Genomic DNA, 21,189 nt, shown 5'->3' with positions numbered 1-21,189 from the left:
GCTAAGTGCTAAGTGTTTTTATGTTAAAGGCTTTGCTAAACAGCTACAGCGTGTGTCAAATGACTTGTTGTTTCTACATTCATTGATGTATTGTGATAATTTAACCCATTCTGACCGGGCACCCATTTTGGTGTTGGCATCATGTTATGCTTTAGCTATTGAAAAATAGCAGATCTACAAGCTCATAGCGCGCCACCGAGTGGCGCGCTACGAGCTTGTAGGTCTGCTATTTTTGAAAATTCGAAGAACGACTGACATTTTTAGAATCTGATCTCAGGTCAGAATGGGTTCATCAGACCAGTGTGTGTCCAGTGGAAACCTGGTATGAATCTGATCTCAGGTCAGAATGGGTTAAGTCATTTACGTTAGGCGTTTTTCAGCTCCTGGCGGTAATGAATCACAGGTCCCTTCTAGGCCAATATTCTGCTAAAATAGGCAGACATTAAAAGTAAAGGATTGCCCAGGCGGTGGCGTAACCGTCTGGGCACCCGACTCACTGGTAATCCAGTCGCAGTGTGGCCGCGGGTTCGACTCCCGAGCCCGACACGGCCTTTACGGCATGTCTCCCCCCCCCCCCCCCCATCTCTCTCCCGTTTCCTGTCAGCCTACTGTCTGTCCCTTCAAAAAACCAATAAATTATCCAATAAAAAATCTTAAAAATTAAAATAAAAAAAGTAAAGGATTGCAAATCTACAAGCTCACAAATATATATATATATATATCACAAATATATATATATATATATGTTCTGTTGTAAGCTTGTACAGTAGATCTATTTTGCAGTACATTAAAATCCACTATAGGGATGCCAGGGTAAAACTGATGATTTTACTGTATATATGTTTGAAATCCTAGGATTTGATACATTCTACAGTAGAAGCATTCTGCTTTTTTTATCTTGGCGGAGATTTTGAGGCTGAATAGTGTTGATGGTTTGGAGTTACAAGGTTTTGAGGCTGAATAGTGTTGATGGGTTGGAATGGAGTTACAAGGTTTTGAGGCTGAATAGCGTGGATGGGTTGGAGTTACAAGGTTTTGAGGCTGAATAGCGTGATGGGTTGGAATGGAATTACAAGGTTTTGAGGCTGAATAGCATGCTGGGTTGGAGTTACAAGGTTTTGAGGCTGAATAGCGTGGATGGGTTGGAGTTACAAGGTTTTGATGGGAGATAGAGATAGACCCTGACGAAGACCTTTTGGTCGAAACGCGTAGGTCCTGTTATTTATTTGCCTTGCTCATCATCAAATAAACTATTTAATTTTTCACCTAAAGACGGAGGAGTGCCTTGGATTCTTTCCTTTTCAAGTCTGCAGTTCACATTTTGACAAGCAGTACTACTTGGAGGAAGGATACCTTTTTGTGTTGGAGTTACAAGGTTTTGTAAAGGTCAGGTTGGGCGGAGGTGGCCTGTCTGACCTTCACACCCACCCTGTCTCACGCTGAGCCACATGTGGAGCGACCGTGTCATTGAAACACTCCATCGACTGGAAGTCAAACTGCGCGTGCGAAAAACCCCTCACCCCACCCACCATGGGGAGATAATATTATTCACTAAAATTTGACATTTTCTGCTATGAATTCAGAAAAAGAGAATTGCTGGGATATGATAATTATTTGTATTGATGTGATGAAATACCTCGGCAACCATAATCTGTTTCTCTGGTGAGTTAACGCATTTTGACCTGAGGTCAGATTCTAAAAAATGTCTTCTACATCCTGACAGTTTTCTGAAAAAGCTACGTTTCTATATGTTCTTCGATTTTTCAAAAAATAGCAGACCTACAAGCTCGTAGCGCGCCACTCGGTGGCGCGCTATGAGCTTGTAGGTCTGCTATTTTTCAATAGCTATAGCATAATGCTAACACGAAAAGGGGTTCTCAAAAGGGGTTCTCGCCCAAAATGGGTTAAGATACGATTTGTTTTGTTTCCATAATCATTCTTTTTCAATCAAACAGCTCTAACTGATTGAAGTGGCAAAGTAACCCAGCGGGACGTCGGTCTGCACAAGTTTCCTCTCTCCCTCTAATTATCTTTAGAAAACACTCCCAGGTTGGATTTCCCTTCATCCTCTATTCTGCGTGACTTATTATAGATGGGCTTTTCTAATTTGATTTGTTTTCATCTGTTTTTCATGATAAGCCCAGGCAGCCCCAGGGCTGTGGCTGTGGTAACTAACTAACAGGACAGAAGTATGGATGGATGGATGGATGGAGAGGGTATGTCTGTGATATCAGAAAGCTCTCTGGGATCCTCGTGGCCTTTTGCTTTACCTCAATTAAAACATTTTGGACTGATCATACGATTTTAGTCGACTAAATCTACAGTTGATTCAGTCGACTAAAATGTGTTTTGACAGGCCTTGATGTCGTTGTAATGACGAAATTGTCAGTATATTTAGTCTTAGTTTTAGTCATCATAGATTCGTCTTTATTTAGTTTTTATTTAGTTTTAGTCAGTGAAAAAAGGTAGTCGACGAACATTTTTCGTCTTAGTTTTAGTCGATGAAAACAACACTGCGTAGAACACTTTAATACAAACTCTATCTATCTATCTAGCAGCGCTGAGAGTTGTGATTGCATCATTGTGCATAGCTACTATAGCCTATGCTGCCTCCCAGTTATACCTTACGGTAATTTAATTTAATTAAGACAAAGTAAAATAATTGTTTAATTAATCAAGCTGCTTTTGTGTATTCTTCTACTTGACTGTATGCTGTATGCTGTTCATGCTTTGAAGTCTGATAATACACCCTGACAAAAAAAAAAATATATATATATATATATATATATATAATTGTTTATTATTAAAATGATGACGTCATGAACGGGGGCTCCCGATCATCCTCAGCGACATGTAACGGTCTATTTGGTTCCCTTCCCAGCTAAATATTTGATAGATAGGAATCCTATCTATACATTATTTAGCTTGAGGAATTCCTCAAGGACACCTGGGGGTCCCTGGGGCCCCCCGGGCCCCCACGTTGTGAGCCAGTGGTGTAGAGAGAGAGGACTAATAATGCTTGTGCCCAATGTAGTTTTGATGCACTGTAGAGTTTGTACAATTTGGTCCAGCATGTTGTTGACTTAACACCACTCCTGTTTGCTCGTGGACGGTGTGGATCTAAGCCGTGTAACACGGAGCCAGCCGAGCCCCGTTCGATGAGCTCGGTGTCAAATGAAAACCCCCCTTGGATCAACGCATCCAGCTTGTGACATAAAAACAATAATTCTCTGGATGTACAGTATATGCAAATACATATCGGAGAGAGGCTTAGCATGGTATATCTTCGTATAATAAATAGGACTTACTTTATGATTCTAGTTGAGTCTTCTGTGGCTAACGGAGGAGTTGTGTGCACATAATACTACCAGTGTCAGCTAGATGCTACAATAATCACAGCTGTTGTCATTTTAATCTAGGCAGTAGGCACTGTGTTCATTCCTTTTTGTTTATGATGGTTACAGTATATTCCTAAACAGGTATGAAGTTCAGCTCTGTGGGTCCCGAGTCAAACTGTAATGATCCCATTTTATAGCCAGTGAAAGACCAAAGATTTACGTACAGTAAATCTCTCTTTGTTCCTCTGTCCTACACTGTAATAGTGTAGGACACTATTACATTTCATTCTGAGAGAATAAAAGTGGACCCATTACTACACAAAGACCGGTTGGTTCCCAGTGGGAACCGGTTCAGTTATTTTTGGTTCTTAGTCCATGAACCAGTTCCCATTGGGAACCAACCGGTGGAAAAGCATTATGTTATACTTTAGCTATTGAAGAATAGCAGATCTACAAGCTCATAGCACGCCACCGAGTGGCGCGCTAAGAGCTTGTACGTATAGGTCTGCTATTTTTTTTTTTATCGTGAAAATGCGGCACACATCATCTTTGAATATATATTCTCTCCAGAAGACTTTTATTAATTTATTTCGATGTCAAAGAGTCAAATGAACATTTCTACCTTTTTTTTCCTTCTTTTATTTTACATTATTAATCATCTGCTGTCACTAGATCTTGTTTCACAGCAGGCCACGACGGTGCGGCGCACTATATAAACTCTCTCCTCTTCTCTTCTCTCTTCTCTCTCTTTCTGCAGACGGACAATTTTCCCGCTGAGCCTAATTATATGGGTAGCAGGCAACAGTTTGTACAGAGGTAAGGGTTGTTGAAACAGCATTTAGGATCATCGCTGCATGTGGCGCTTAGAGTTTATCCCATTCTGACCGGGCACCCATTTTGGTGTTATAGCATCATGTCATGCTTTAGCTATTGAAAAATAGCAGATCTACAAGCTCATATCGCGCCACCGAGTGGCGCGATACGAGCTTGTAGGTCTGCTATTTTTGAAAAATTCGAAAGAATGACTGACATTTTTAGAATCTGATCTCAGGTCAGAATGGGTTATAATCAGACCAGTGTGTGTCCCGTGGAAACCTCGTATGAATCTGATCTCAGGTCAGAATGGGTTATACTTTGTCGTGCAAACTGTGTCGACTCTGTGTGCTGAAAATAGTCGATCTAAAAGATTACGACACCAGCCATGTTGTGTGTGTGTGTGTGTGTGTGTGTGTGTGTGTGCATTTGTAGATCGACTATTTTTTCAGCATCTGACACTGTTATGTAACTTACTGTACACCGGTACAATGAAGTATATAAACCGGAACCCCTCGTTGTCCACAGACCTCTAATCCTCTATACTGTATTATGAAAGCATTGATGCAACAACTATATGCTCTATTGCTGTAGAATGTTTGTTGTCATTCAGGCTGAGGAATTATGGTCATGGACAATTTTTTTAATGAAAATCCCTTCCTTGTTTTAAAGGCGCAGTGAAATGAAAAAGACCTTTTTCACACTTTTAGACCATATCCGTGGTCATCATATGGGCATACCTAACAATGGATGCCAAAACAATGGGAAAATTCTCATTTCTGTGTGTTTTTATATCAAAGGTCCATAAAACGATTGTATTATTTATTTATTAAAACGAAAACTGCGTGCTGCGTGATGACGTGTAGAGATACACATCGATAAAAGCCAATAAAAATGAAGCTCACCAGTTTAATTCCCCATGTCTGCGCATCCATGCAACACAGCTGCTTCTGATTACAGATTACTCCGTTTTTATTTCCATTCAAGATAACATTCAGACAGTGTATTACTCGGTTTCAACTTAATCATCACGCTAAAATATGTTTCTGAAAACATTATAGGGTAGAAATAAGCCACATAACAGTAAACTGGTTGTGCTGGCCGACCGTCTGATTTGTAAACAAACACATACCACGCTGTAGCGCATAGCATAGCTACCGTCCCTAGCTACCGTCCCATCGCCTGAAGGGATGCGACACTCTGATTGGTTCAGAAACTTCAGACCGGTGTTTCATGTGGAAACACCATTTTCATGTTGTTCACCATTTCCGTTTCACTGCGCCTTTAAGTCTCTTGTAGCTCTATGCAGAATGATTCATTTACTTCTTATTGGTTTTCTTTGTCTTTTTCACTATTTTTTTTATTTTTATTATTCATTTTAATATTGCAGGCAACACATTTATTTAGCCTGAGGGATGTTTTTTTTGTATTAAGGTCCACATTTCTCAAATACTGTATAGCCTGTTATGTCTGAGAAATGTAAATCAAAGTGTTTTCCCAGACAAACAAACAAACATGACTCTACCTGGAAATTTAGGCTTGGGCGATATAGATTTTTTGATATCGGTATTGATGCCGTGAATAATATCGCGATTATCGGTATTATCGATTATCAGCCTTTTTATTTTGGCTGGAACCCGAAATGCTGCCAAACAGCAGTATTTCCAGATGTTTTTTTTTTACGAACGAACTTGCTAGGACTTGTTACTCTCACCACCCTCAGTGCCAGTCAATGCATGGACACTAAGTTATTATTAGGCAAATTATAGTTGTTTAAAATGAAATACTTGTAAATTCATCACACAGACAGACACACACATACAGTAATGTAGATGTTTATTTAAAAGAAAATCCATATTTACATGACGGTAAAATTACGATATTGGGTATCGTCGGTATTCGATATTATTTATATACTCCACTATATAATACCGATATCGATTTCAAATACTGCGATAAACGGTAATATGGGTATGTTGCCCAAGCCTTGACTGCATCTCATGCACTCTCCTTGGTGTCTTTATGTCCTTGTTTCCTCCTGATAGTTCGACGTTCAAAGACCCCGAGCGAGCCAGCCTGAGGGACAGCGGCCACGGGGACAGTGACCAGGCCGACAGCGACCAGGACACCAACAAAGGCTCGTGCTGCGACATGTCTGCCAAGGAGGCCCTGAAGATGAAGGCGACCGGCGTGAAGCCGCCTCCTCTGGAGCAGGGTGAGTCTTCTATTCCTCCTCCCTCTCCTTCCATCTTCTTCTCCTCCAGAGTGTGCACCAGCTGTTGACTGACACAAATGAACGACACCAGTGGAAAGAGAAAACACTCCCAGAGCTCTTGAGGGATAATGCACGGCAGCTTTAACCCATTTAGGCCTGAAAAGAATTCTTCTAAATCCTGACGGTTTTCTGAAATATGTTTCTAGGCCTATATATCACTCAATATTTCATGTCAAGGACCCCAAAAATGATCTGTAATTGGCCTCCGAGACCCCCATCTGAAAATATGTTGTTCCAGGGACCCTCCAGAAGAAAATTTAAGTTAAAAACGTTCGTTCTGAAAAAAACATATTTTAAATTTGAGGCACATTTTCACGATTTCTCAAAAACAGCAGACCTACAAGCTCGTAGCGCGCCACTCGGTGGCGCGCTATGAGCTTGTAGATCTGCTATTTTTCAATAGCTAAATTACAACATAATGTTTAAAACACCAAAAGGGGTTCCCGCCCAGAATGGGTTAAGACGACTTATGTCTTATCTCTTCTGCCTGTCTGAAATATCATAATCTGAACTCTCACTTTGTGATTCTTCCCTACTTTGTTCTCTCTTCTCTTGTGTGTGTGTGTGTGTGTGTGTGTGTGTGTGTGTGTGTGTGTGTGCGTGTGTGCGCGCGTATAGCACGCGCGCGCGCACCTTAGCATGCATTCCACGCACGTCGCCAGTCTATCCAGGCAGAGACAAACCCATTATGTTTTTATAAGCCCGACCACTTCAGCCTCTTCCATTTAGTCCCCCTTCCCTGAGCACCCGTCCCTGAAACTTTGATAATGGAACATGGAAAGTGACTTAGCGCGAGCAGCAGGAGAGAGATGTGGCTGGCGTCGTGCAGTGATTAAATATGAATAATTATTCCGCGGCGCTGTGGGTCGGGCAGATTACACATGACATGTGTAGAACAATTACTCCCCAGATATGAGTTTCAGATGCTATATCCCATTCTGGGCGGGAACCCCCTTTTGGTGTTATAGCATTATGTTATGCTTTAGCTATTAAAAAAAATAGCAGATCTACAAGCTCATAGCGCGCCACCGAGTGGCGCGCTACGAGCTTGTAGGTCTGCTATTTTTGAAAAATCGAAAGAACGACTGACATAGAAACATAGCTTTTTCAGAAAACTGTCAGGATGTATAAGAACATTTTTAGAATCTGATCTCAGGTAAAAATGGGATATACGCTCTCATCCCCCCCCAGTACACCCCACCTTACATGATTAGTGCAGGGTCATTTGAGCAAGGAGGAGTGGTGTAGGTATAGTATAGCCACTCCACATAACCCATTCTGACCTGAGATCAGATTCATACGAGGTTTCCACTGGACACACACTGGTCTGATTAACCCATTCTGACCTGAGATCAGATTCTAAAAATGTCAGTCGTTCTTCGATCGTTCAAAAATAGCAGACCTACAAGCTCGTAGCGCGCCACCGAGCTTGTAGATCTGCTATTTTTCAATAGCTAAAGCATAACATGATGCTAACACCTAAAGGGGTTCCCGTTCAGAATGGGATAATGGGATCAAGAGATATGTTTCCCTTTCTTCCTCGCCATCGCTCACCGTACGGCGTCATGTACAGTAGCTCTGCCTGGGCCATTACCCCCCAACCCACCCAAACAGATATATATCCCCCCACAGAAGAAGAAGAACAAGCACAAATTCACTAGTAAAAAAAATAAAATCCCTTCACCAAGAAGAATGTATCTCTCTCTCGGCAACTGGTTCCCAAAACTACACAATGTGTGTGTGTGTAGGAAACACAGATTCTCCATAATAGTGCTATTAATCCATGGATGGAGCAGAAGAGCTGTTTCTAGTCCTAGTAGTAGAAGGACAATGACATTGTTTTGTGTGTGTGTGTGTGTGTGTGTGTGAGTGCGTGTGCCCGTGCGCGCACACGGACATGTCTGTGTGTCTGTGCACATGCTGCAGTAGTGTGCATTTTTTCTTTTCTTTTCTTCTTTTCCATTTATTTTCTCCCTTTTTTTCATTGGATTTTATAAAATGAATGAATGAGAGGAAAAAAAGGGCTAACACATTTTGGCAAGAGAAATTGGCCAATTAAAAAGCTCCATATGTTTCTCATTTTGAAAATGTTCCCATTTAACCCATTCTGAACGGGAACTCATTTCGGTGTTAGCATCATGTTATGCTTTAGCTATTGAAAAATAGCAGATCTACAAGCTCATAGCGCGCCACCGAGTGGCGCGCTACGAGCTTGTAGGTCTGCTATTTTTGAAAAATCTAAGAACGACTTGACATTTTTAAGAATCTGATCTCAGGTCAGAATGTGTTAATCAGACCTGTGTGTGTGTGTCCAGTGGAAACCTCGTATGAATCTGATCTCAGGTCAGAATGGTTTAATCGTCCATGAGGGACTGGAAGAATCACATTTATACTTGCAGCGCGGCGGCGGCTCCACGATAAAGTGAGTTAGCGCGTAGCGGAACGTGTCGGGGAAGCGCTTGTAAAGTCAGTTGGGCACAAACTGTCACAGACAGACACAGTTGGCCAAAGTAAATTACTGCTCTGGGGCCCGGGTGGGGGCCCGGGTGGGCCCGGCCAGCCGACTGCTGCTGCCGGGCCGTGGAATGGAATCCACCTTTCTCTGTGTCGCCTCCAATCAGCGTCTCTTTGACAATCCTGAAGAAGAGATTCTCTCTCTCTCTCTCTCTCTCTCTCTCTCTCTCTCTCTCTCGCACACACACATGCACACATACACACACACTCTCTCCACTTATGCTCACGCAGACGCTTACACACACACTACACACACACACACACACACACACACACACACACACACACACACACACACAAACAAAAAGGCATGTCTTTTAGCTGCCGGTGCTCGTATTGGAAACTCAATGAAATGCTGTAACTCTACTCTGCCCCTCACTGGTTTCTCACTCATCCATGCCCCTCCACCCTCCACCCCCCCGCGCGCCCCTCCACCCTCCTTCAGTGTCTCCACCACCCCCCCGCCCCTCCACCCTCCTCCACCCCCCCCCCCCCCCCCTGCATACCACCTCTCTCTACCTCTCCTTGTATTGTGGGGGAAATCGATCGGTGTGAGATAAGACCGTTAGCTGGCTGCAGCTGGCTGTGTTTAGCCAATAACATTAGGGTTTGGCTGGGGCTGGAGGGGAAGGCTGGGGCAGTTGGAGGGGCAAGAGGGGGCAGGAGGGGGCAGTTGGAGGGGCAGGACGGGGCAGTGGAGGGGCAGGAGGGGGCAGTTGGAGGGGCAGGAGGGGGCAGTGGAGGGGCAGTAGGGGGCAGTGGAGGGGCAGGAGGGGGCAGTGGAGGGGCAGTAGGGGGCAGTTTGAGGGGCAGTAGGGGGCAGTTGGAGGGGCAGGAGGATCAGGGGTGGTGCAAGAAGAGACTGAAGGGTTCTGCTGAACCCTAATTCCGGCAGCATTTCAGCATGTCTATATGAAGGGGTTCAAGACACCAGCAGGCGGCATCTGTAATGTGTTTGCGGTGTGTTTTTCACTTTGCATTGACCTGGCTGATATGTGACCACGAGTGAGTAAAACTATACAGTTTGCCGGCCACTGCTACAGAGCTGACAATGAGGTTATATCTTCCCTTATTCTCTGGAGTCCTGCCTCAAAGCAGACCAGAGGTAGAAAACTGTCGTTCCCTGATGTCATCGCTATAGGGACACATGATGTCATCGCTATAGGGACACATGATGTCATCGCTATAGGGACACATGATGTCATCGCTTTAGGGACACATGATGTCATCGCTATAGGGACACATGATGTCATCGCTATAGGGACACATGATGTCATCGCTATAGGGACACATGATGTCATCGCTATAGGGACACATGATGTCATCGCTATAGGGACACATGATGTCATCGCTATAGGGACACATGATGTCATCGCTATAGGGACACATGATGTCATCGCTATAGGGACACATGATGTCATCACTATAGGGACACATGATGTCATCGCTAGGGACACATGATGTCATCGCTATAGGGACACATGATGTCATCGCTATAGGGACACATGATGTCATCGCTAGTAGGGACACATGATGTCATCGCTATAGGGACACATGATGTCATCGCTATAGGAACACATGATGTCATCGCTATAGGGACACATGATGTCATCGCTAGTAGGGACACATGATGTCATCGCTATAGGGACACATGATGTCATCGCTATAGGGACACATGATGTCATCGCTAGTAGGGACACATGATGTCATCGCTATAGGGACACATGATGTCATCGCTATAGGAACACATGATGTCATCGCTATAGGGACACATGATGTCATCGCTAGTAGGGACACATGATGTCATCGCTATAGGGACACATGATGTCATCGCTATAGGGACACATGATGTCATCGCTAGTAGGGACACATGATGTCATCGCTAGTAGGGACTAAGGATGTGACGGTTTGAAAATTACAAAACCGGGTCGATATTCAATAAAAAATCGACCGAAACGGTTATACCGACCATAATTTGGACAAAGTGACAGATTTAACACATTTGTCTTTATTTCTCAATGCTCACACAAATGGAAACAAGCCATAGTGTTTTATTGCCTACTTTTTGGGGGTTTTTTTGGTAAGCTAAGCATTGTATTTGTATTAAACAATTAACCCATCGTGATTTGCACGCATCTGCACCAGGCCAGCTATATAGGGTCCATGATGAGCCTGAGTCCAAAACATATCGCTGTCGTGTCCAGTCCAAATGTGAGCAACTGTACCTACTGTTTAAAGCCACTGGCCGCTTGACTTTTCGCTGACGAGAAACCCCTCTCAGTCCCTGTCGCAGGGTAAACAAAACGTCATATAGCACATGGCTAATTGTACGCCAGGGAGGAGGAGGCGGCGGCGCGGCTGTAACTTTCTCCAGGCCAATAATGGATTTAATCATTCCAAATAAGTCTCTCCATTCATTGCTACGGTGACCGCGAGACATGCTCGTCTTGCTGTCACTCGCTTTTAGTTTTGACTAACGCAAGCGCAAAGCAAAGCTACTGCTGCGCTGTGCAGAAGAGACATTGAAGACAAATTGAAGTGAATGCGCTCAGATTTGCGACATTGAGGGGGCAGAAAAACTGTTCATGCAGCCTGGAGTTCAGAGGAGTGGGACTACCTGGAGTTTGAGAGTTGAGATTGTAGAGCTTGTAGATCTGTCTGTTTTTGCAGCGCCGGTGTCAGGGTAACACAATAAGAAATTACAGGCAGAGATGAAGTGAAGTTGAACAGCCAAGCAGCAGCAGCAAGCTACGCTAAGCTAAGCTAACATCACCACCACCATTGCTGGTGTTGTGTTAGCTTAGCAGCTAAGCCTTAGCTTCTTGCAATGCTATAGCATTCTCACTGCGGTCTCACGGTGCGGGCACTGTGTGCTGCTGCTTGGGGACGAGAGGGGGTTTCTACAGGCGGCTGCTATGACCAAATTGATTGTGTGCAACATGACAACTGTTTTAAAGTATTGTACAGTGACAACTATTGAAACTTTATTGTAAACAAACACTGCGTGCCGTGCGTGGTCCATCCAGCTCCACCCCCCCCTGCCCCCATTCACTTGAAACCTGAGACCTGGTGTGTGTGCTGGGCTGACTGGGCTCTGCTGCAGGCTACAGCAGGCAGCCAGCAGTGAGCCTGAGCACCGCGGCGAGTGTTGCGACCGCTTCCGTGGGTAAACATAAAAATACGGTTCGGTCGGTTTAAATAAATTAATCCGGTTTACTTATGAAACCGGATCGTTCCGGTTGAACCGGAAACCGTCACATCCTTAGTAGGGACACATGATGTCATCGCTATAGGGACACATGATGTCATCGCTATAGGGACACATGATGTCATCGCTATAGGGACACATGATGTCATCGCTAGTAGGGACACATGATGTCATCGCTATAGGGACACATGATGTCATCGCTATAGGAACACATGATGTCATCGCTATAGGGACACATAATGTCATCGCTAGTAGGGACACATGATGTCATCGCTATAGGGACACATGATGTCATCGCTATAGGAACACATGATGTCATCGCTAGTAGGGACACATGATGTCATCGCTAGTAGGGACACATGATGTCATCGCTATAGGGACACATGATGTCATCGCTACAGGGACACGGGCATCAGTAAAGCAGGAACTGGGAAATGAAGGACCGGGAAGTCTGGCGTGTTATTGTGAAATCCACGATCTCGACCGCGGTCGAAAAATGATGATGAAAAAACTATACTTAAAAGGTACTAAAATATAACTCAACCTTTCCATGAGAGATAAATTATGTGTTATATAGACAGTATGGAGTACAGTCACAGGGCCAAATGGAAATGTAAATAATGGACATAAATGGACCAGTAAATGACCTTTCCAACCCATTTTGTACAGTTAGATTAAGACTGGAGATTTTTTACTGTGTAGCGCCTTGTTTCACAGTGAAGTCTTAATGAACATTGAAGCTGTCTGCAGTGCACGCACATGGAAACACACGCACAAGCACACACACATGTAACCAGCATGGACATACACTTGCACAAGCTCACATAAGCACCCCTCCTGGGCCTTAAGGCGTGGGGTCCCGCGGCAAAAATAACCGCCTGCCCCTGGGACTCTTCCATACTCTAACGTTTTAACCACTGGCACAAGGGAACCAGGCGCTCCGCCGGTCCCCGAGTGCCCACCCTTAAGCAGCTTGGACACGCATGCGCAAGCATACATACATACATGATACAACCAGCATGGACTGTCTTGGACACACACATACATACACAACAAGCACATACTTAACCAGCATTGGATATGCACGCTCAACCACACACATGGACTATAGTCTGGACACGCATGGACAAGCACACATGTAACCAGGAGTGAGATGAAAGCAGACTCGTCACCAACCAGCCCCCGGGGGGCCTTTGTTTCTTAACCCGTTTCGGACGGGAAAACCCCTTTTGGTGTTTTAAAACATTATGTTATACTTTAGCTACTGCAAAAATAGCAGATCTACAAGCTCGTAGCGCGCCACCGAGTGGCGCGCTACGAGCTTGTAGGTCTGCTATTTTTGAAAATGTCGTGAAAATGTGGCGTAAATTTGGAATATATATTTTTTTCAGAGCGAACGTTTTTAACTCAAATCTTTGCTTCTGGGAGGGGGGTCTCTGGAACAACATATTTTCAGATGGGGTCTCGGAGGCCAATTACATATAATTTTTGCGGGTCCTTGACATGAAAATATTGAGCACCACTGAAACATGTGGGTATACTTCAGAAAACTGGAGGATTTAGACGAGACATTTCTTTCCGGCCTAAAGGGGTTAACATCTTATAGTGCTAGGCAGGCATGTACGTATAGCTCCTCTCAGGACTTCCACCGATTCAACACACTCTCAATTCCTCCCAGTTCTATGTTTCTTCTCCACAACATCCCAATTACTCATTGTCTCCCTCTGTCTGTGTCTTCCCCCTCTCCTCCTCCGTCCCTCTGCCTTCGGGGGCCACAGGCAGGACATTGTGACCTCATTCACAACAGGAATACGACCAGTACACAAAGAGAGAGTCCGAGTAGTTCATGTCCCAATCGATTCCTGTAATCCCACTGCAATTCCTTCCTTCTCTCTCTTATATACAGTAGTCACAGACAGTAGTAGGCTGTAGACTGTGTGTACAGTACTGTACACACAGGCCTTTGTTTGTCCATGGTCGCCTGTCTCTCTGTTTTCCACTTTATTCTTTTCCCATCATTTTTATTTTTTATTCCATCTTTATTCCTTCCTTCTCCACTAGGAGTGGATTCGAATTAGAATCGCGATTCCCGTTATGAACGATTCAAAATCGATTCCAAAAATCCAATTTCTTTTTAGATTTTCTTTTCTCTGCTTACAGTTACAGTTTTCACTACATGGTGTTTGTGATATATAAATGTAAGCTCACCCTAATCACAGTAAACATCATGTCTTCAGTCATTTTCAAGTTATACTGTATAGTCAGTTCTAGTCACCTCAGTTCAGCACAGCTGTATATTGTCTTGTAGTATTGAATCGAGAATCATTTTGAATAGACAATCGTTTTGAATCTGGAAAAAATTGAATCGAATCGTGACCCCAAGAATCTGAATCGAATCGAATCGTGACCCCAAGAATCGAAAACGAATTGAATCGTGACCCCAAGAATCGGAATCGAATCAAATCGTGACCCCAATAATCTGAATCGAATCGAATCGAATCCCAAAGATTCACAGCCCTAATAATCTCCACAGTCCCCTCCTCGCTCAACCAACATTAATTGGGTTACAGCATCAAATCATCAGCAGAACAAACATACAGCCCCCCCCCTCTCTCTCCCCCCCCCCCTCTCTCCCCCCTCCCCCCCCCCCCCCCGCCTCCCCACACCTCTAACTCAAATCTTCCGCTCTGACGTTCTCTCTCTCTCTTCCTCTCTCTCTTCCAACACACAACATAATCTGGCCTCCTTTGCACCAGGGGCCACTCTCTCCAAATTGATTAATTAGGCTTACCAAATTGGTAGCAATGTATTAATTAAGCTTAAGTATATTGAATGTGTTTTTTTTTCTTAGTTCAGTTTTAATCCATTCTGGGCGGGAACCCCTTTTGGTGTTTTCTTTTAAGCATTATGTTATGCTTTAGCTATTGAAAAATAGCAGATCTACAAGCTCATAGCGCGCCACCGAGTGCCGCGCTACGAGCTTAATGTAGGTCTGCTATTTTTTGAAAAATCGTGAAAATGTGGCGCAAATCTTTGAATATATATATTATTTCAGAGCGAACGTTTTTAACTCAAATCTTTGCTTCTGGAGGGGGGTCCCTCCAGAACAACACATTTTCAGATGGGGCTCGGTGGCCAAATACATGGCCTTGACATGAAAACATTAGAAACATGCAGGTTTTTCTGAAAACTGTCAGGATTTAGAAGACATTTGTAGCATCATCCTCCGGTCTAAATGGGTTAATTGGTGATTAATGGATGCCCTGATGTGCCTTGCAGCAGCAGACGCTAATCTGTGTCTACGTCTGGCTCTGACAGAGTGGCTGGCACCATCACGTTCTCTCTGCTCTCCTCTCCTCTCTGGAGACGTGGCGCCGTAGCTCTGCTATCACCAACAGACAGTTGGTGCTGATGTTACTCACTGATAGGGAGAGAGGCCCACGGAGGAAAGGATGGGGAGGCAGGGGATGGATGGATGGGGAGGCAGGGGATGGATGGATGGGGAGGCAGGGGATGGATGGATGGGGAGGCAGGGGATGGATGGATGGGGAGGCAGGGGATGGATGGATGGGGAGGCAGGGGATGGATGGATGGGGAGGCAGGGGATGGATGGATGGGGAGGCAGGGGATGGATGGATGGGGAGGCAGGGGATGGATGGATGGGGAGGCAGGGGATGGATGGATGGGGAGGCAGGGGATGGATGGATGGGGAGGCAGGGGATGTATGGATGGGGAGGCAGGGGATGGATGGATGGATGGGGAGGCAGGGGATGGATGCTGGGGGAGAGAGGAGGGGAAGGGGGGGGGTGCCATTAGACACAGGGGAAACGCACAAGATGACCTGTCCTAATTATAGCTGTGAGTGGAGGAGCGCAATGATCAAATTGCCTCACACCTTGGTGTTAACCCGTTTAGGCCTGACGTTGACATTTATTTAAGAAATGTTTTCTGAAAAACCTCATGTTTCTGTATCAGTGGTGCTCAATATTTCAGGTCAAGGACCCCCAAAAAATATATGTAATTGGCCTCCGACCGCCATCTGAAAATATGTTGTTCCAGGGACCCTCCAGAAGTTTGAAAACGTTCGCTCTGAAAGAATATAGCCTGTATATTAAGAGATTTGTGCCACATTTTCACGATTTTTCAAAAAATAGCAGACCTACAAGCTCGTAGCGCGCCACTCGGTGGCGCGCTATGAGCTTGTAGGTCTGCTATTTTTCAATGGCTATAAATTATAAAAAAACATAATGCTTTAAAAAACACCAAAAAAGGGGGGTTCCCGCCCCAAATGTATTAAAGGGAGGGAAGAGTCATGTACAGTCAGAGAGTGTGTCTTGACGCTCTACTGTACTGGGCGGGGGGGAACAGAATGAAAAAGGGTGAGGGGGATTGTTACGGGTTCCTCTGACGACGTCCCCACAGAATGCCATGCTATTGATTTCCCTGTGTTATTTGTACAGGCAGTGATATGAATCCTGAACCCCCCGCCGCCCCTCAGCCTGTCTGAGAACAGCTCGGAAAAATAGCATGTCATGTTCCCATCAAAGCTCCTGGCCGCGTGCACCTTCTACTGTACGAGATATACTGTATCTGTGTGTTGGTGGTGTGAGCGAGTGTGGACGCACTCACGCACGCACTCACAATCATACGCTGTGGTGTAGACAGAACATGTTTAATGATTTATTGACTGTGACCAGGGCAAATGATTGGATTGGCCACGCAATGGATGTGTGTGTGTGTGTTTGTGTGTGTGTGTGTGTGTGTGTGTGGGTGTGTGTGTGGGTGTGTGCGCGCAACTGCGTGCCTGCATGTGCCTTTATGTATATCTGTATGCAAACATTTATACACATGTGTTTTATCTGTTCATTTATTGAATAAATCAAACAACGTAATATCCATTGCAAATATCCATCAAAAGCTTCCAGTATTTGTGTATGTTTAGTACTAATGTACACTACATTACAGTATTCCAATAATTTTTTGAAACATAAATAATACTGGTAGCTGAGGAGAGCTTGCGAGATTTTATGTTCATTAACTTAAAATCCTGTCTAATGTTGTTGTTGTTTTTATATCAGCTATTATTCTATTCTATATGAACATTTAACCCATATTAACCCATATTAACCCATTTAGGCCTGACGTCCAAATGTATGAAATGCCTTCATAATCCGTTTTCGGAAAAAAAACAAAAACAAGATTATACAGTATGGAATTGGCTGCTGACCCCTATCTGAAAATATGTTGTTTAGGTTTTAGGTTTAGGTTTATTTATTTAGCATGTAGTACAAAAAATAGACAATAACATATCAAAGAACAAAAATACAATGCAAGGAAGGGAAGAAGCCAGCTGGCTTATTTGGAATCCTTTCCTGTAGGAAGAGGTCATTGTTTTAAACAGATTAAAAGTTCATAAAGAACAGTACATAAGTCTACAAGTTGGCAAAGGGGGGGCAGCTGTTTTTCCAGGGACCCCCCCCCCTCCCAGAAGCAAAGATTTGAGTTAAAAAAGTTTGCTCTGAAAGAATATATATTTCAGATTTGTGCCACATTTTCACAATTATTCAAAAATAGCAGACCTACAAGCTATGAGCTTGTAGATCTGCTATTTTCGTGCTCAGACACAGCCAGGCACGGACACAGCCAGCCACCCACAGACACACAAAGGTGCCTTTAAAAAAAAAAGATAAATTAATAGTGAAGTTCTTTATTTAAGTGGTTCTTCTCACCAAACTAGTTCAGGCCCAGTTCAGAGCAGACAAGACTAAGTGTCGAGGCTTTAATCCATTTTAAATATTTACCCATCTTTCCTCGCGGCAGTGTCTGCATGTTAAAGACTGCAATAGCATTATTCTTTCATTCCTGCAATGTCAATCTCAAGTCCCCGCAATCTTAGTTATAACACCCGTTCCAACAGCAATTCATTCTGGATCTAAGTGAAACTTCAACAATAACCCATTTTGGGCGGAAACCCCTTTTGTGTGTTAGCATTATGTCATGCTTTAGCTATTGAAAAATAGCAGATCTACAAGCTCATAGCGCGCCACCGAGTGGCGCGCTACGAGCTTGTAGGTCTGCTATTTTTGAAAAATCGAAGAACGACTGACATAGAAACATAGCTTTTTCAGAAAACTGTCAGGATTTAGAAGACATTTGCAGAATCGTTCCCAGGTCAAAATGGGATAATAGGGAAAAAAATATATATATATATATACACAATGAAGGTGAAAAAAAAATGCAATTCCAAAGATTAATTGACTGGTCAGAAGTTAGATCAGATGCCCTTTTCCCTCTCGTAGCCATGGCAACCTCTTTCCCCCTCACGCCGGCCTTCAATGAACCTTTATCTGGTGTCTGGAAAAGGCCATTCTGTTCAGCGTCGTTCATTTTTCATACACCGATAAAGTGTCTTCCTGCAGAGCAGGAAGACGATGCGTGCCACATCCCTAATTTGTTAAGAAGCTATACATGCATTTTCCATGTGTTTTTAATGTTTTAGTCGCAGGGAATGCCTGGTTTTGACACACAAACATGGGACACAAATGTTACATAAAGGCTTCACTCACACCTTCACATCTAGCATACAACATTGTCGCATGCTAGATGTAAACAAAGGGTTAAGTGTCATGGCCGCCCCCAATGCATTTCCAATGGAAGTCACATGGTTTGACACGACATTTTTGTATGTACGGCTTTCGGCTGTGTTTCGACTGCCCCCCTCCCCCTCATACAACAACAATGTTGTGTCAAACCATGTGACTCCCATTAGAAATTAATTGCGAGCTTGCATCAAGTCCCATGCATCAGCTATACAGCAATATGTTGTGCAGGTGTGAGTAAAGCAAAGCAAAGCAGTTACCATGTTTACCCTGCAGGGTAACTGGACTAAGCTCAAGAACTTGTTTACAGCCAGGCCCTGCTCATAGAACATTTCATGGTAGAGGTTCAATGCCTTGCTCAAGGGCACTTCAGCGGTGGTAATTTTAACGTGCCGGTCCGGGGATACGAACTATAGCGACCTTCACGATATCAAGACCGCTCCGCAAACCGTTCGGCCACCGCTGCCCACACAGTGAAGCCATATGAATCGTGACAGTGACACTCTCTCACTCTCTCTCTCTGTCTCTCTGTCTCAGTAGAAATAGTCTCCGTCTCTTTTCCCCGAAAGGTGTTTACCATTTGACCAGTTTTACATGCCAGTAATCACATTAGCATGTTGAAGCGATACTTGGTGGGCTTTGAGGGCTGTGGAAAAACCTGGGGGCAGATGGAGGAGCTTGAAGCACACACACACACACACACACACACACACACACACACACACAAACGCACACACACGGCGATGAAGGACATGTTGATTATTTTGAAGTGGTCCATCACTTCTGTCAATAAGCATCTGCTGCAATGTTCTCCAAATGTCATGTTGCTAAAGTCTCCATAGCAACGCAGAACAAATATGGGCATTATTAGATCCCCTGTACTGTACTGTACTGTATAAGCTTATCCTATTATAATCCTCTGGCCATGTGATCGGGGTAGGCTTTGATCTTCAGCTTCTGCAGAAGTTTATCATTTTTAACTGCTTGTGTTTAGTAAATGTATACATGACAGACAGCCATAAATTCAGCACAATAATGCATCATTGATTTACAGTCAAGTGGTAGAGGATGACAAATCCTCTCCACTTGACAAAATTTGTTTTTCTTCCATAAATCACCCCCCCCCCCCCCCCCCCCCCCCAGCAACAAAAGAGTAAAATCCCTAAATATAACGTTCTAAAATGCTCTGAAAATGTTCCAGAAAAGTCTTCACACTTGCGTGTGTGTGTGTGTGCGCGTGTGTGTGTGTGTGTGTGTGTGTGTGTGTGTGTGTGACTGTTAAGGCTGTCCCCGAACATTCGGGGTTCGAACCTTCGCTCGTTAGGGTTGGCACTCAAATCTTAATTCCTTTTTTAACTTGAAAATAATTCTCGGCGAGAATGCGATATGCATAATAAGAGTACTACTATGTTCATGTTGATGTTGTGTCAGTGACCCACAGTCACTGACTGACTGTGTGTGTGTGTGTGTGTGTGTGTGTGTGTCTGCGGTACGGTAGGCTATACATCAGTTTCGTATGCCACCCTGAAGCAATTGTTCCTTTAGGTTAATGGACAAAACATCTGCCGAGAAAAAGAATCCTCAGCTGAAAAGCATTTTAATTAGTCAATTTACAAACATTGCTCTAAACAGGTAGCATATGGAGTCTTTGCTTTTGTGTGATGCCGTCACATCTGTCTGTTTAAACGTGATTAATTGAGGCCGTCGGAGTGTGTTTACACCCATTCTTCCAGTGGAGACACACGCACGGTCTGTGCATGGTTCCGTAAAAACCCTGTCATCTACAGCTGCATACGAGCAGGAGGACTGCACGTTCTGTTGAAAAGATCCTTTATGCCTCATGGCGGCACAAGGAGAGGAAATGATTCATTGCTGTTCGTCTACAATGCCTTGCAAAAATGATCACATCTCGACTCACATTCTGATTCCTCTGTGTGTGTGTGTGTGTGTGTGTGTGTGTGTGTGTGTGTGTGTGTGTGTGTGTGTGTGTGTGTGTGTGTGTGTGTGTGTGTGTGTGTGTGTGTGTGTGTGTGTGTGTGTGTGTGTGTGTGTGTGTGTGTGTGTATGGGTAACGGGTACGCTCACCCCTTTTCCATACTCTACCTAGCTGTAAATAACAAACATAATTCATGTTGGTGATTATATAAAAGGTATTATCATATTAATTTATCATTGTTAAGTTCACTCTGTATATCCACGGGCATAATAGCACGATGATGCCATTACAAAACATGCAGGCGGGCTACATGGAAGAAATGTGATTAATAAAACGAAATGAACGGCTAGTAGAAGGTCCTAAATTAACTTAATTAAGCAGTCACCGTCTGTCTGTGACATGTGGTTCTTTCTAAATTTTACAGAGATCAACTTCTATGCAATCAAATAAATCTGTATACAAGATCATTTCAGATTTCTGAGAGGGAGGGAAATACTAAATTAAGT

At 43.9% G+C, this 21,189-nt stretch overlaps 1 protein-coding gene across 1 annotated transcript in view; it reads left to right on the top strand.

Annotated features, from left to right (window-relative positions):
• pcdh17 (protocadherin 17) overlaps positions 1-21,189 on the top strand; it is a 99,808-nt gene that overhangs the window by 32,444 nt on the left and 46,175 nt on the right. The window contains exons 2-3 of the mRNA XM_080768953.1: positions 4,096-4,154; positions 6,197-6,366. Of these exons, the coding sequence (XP_080625079.1) occupies positions 4,096-4,154; positions 6,197-6,366 (229 nt within the window). The remainder of the gene's footprint in view (positions 1-4,095; positions 4,155-6,196; positions 6,367-21,189) is intronic.

Source organism: Protomyctophum bolini, assembly GCF_963924005.1.
Source record: "Protomyctophum bolini genome assembly, chromosome: 1".
NCBI lineage: Eukaryota > Metazoa > Chordata > Actinopteri > Myctophiformes > Myctophidae > Protomyctophum > Protomyctophum bolini.
Note: the sequence above shows the minus strand (reverse complement) of the source record. Positions and strands in the feature narration are given on the sequence as shown.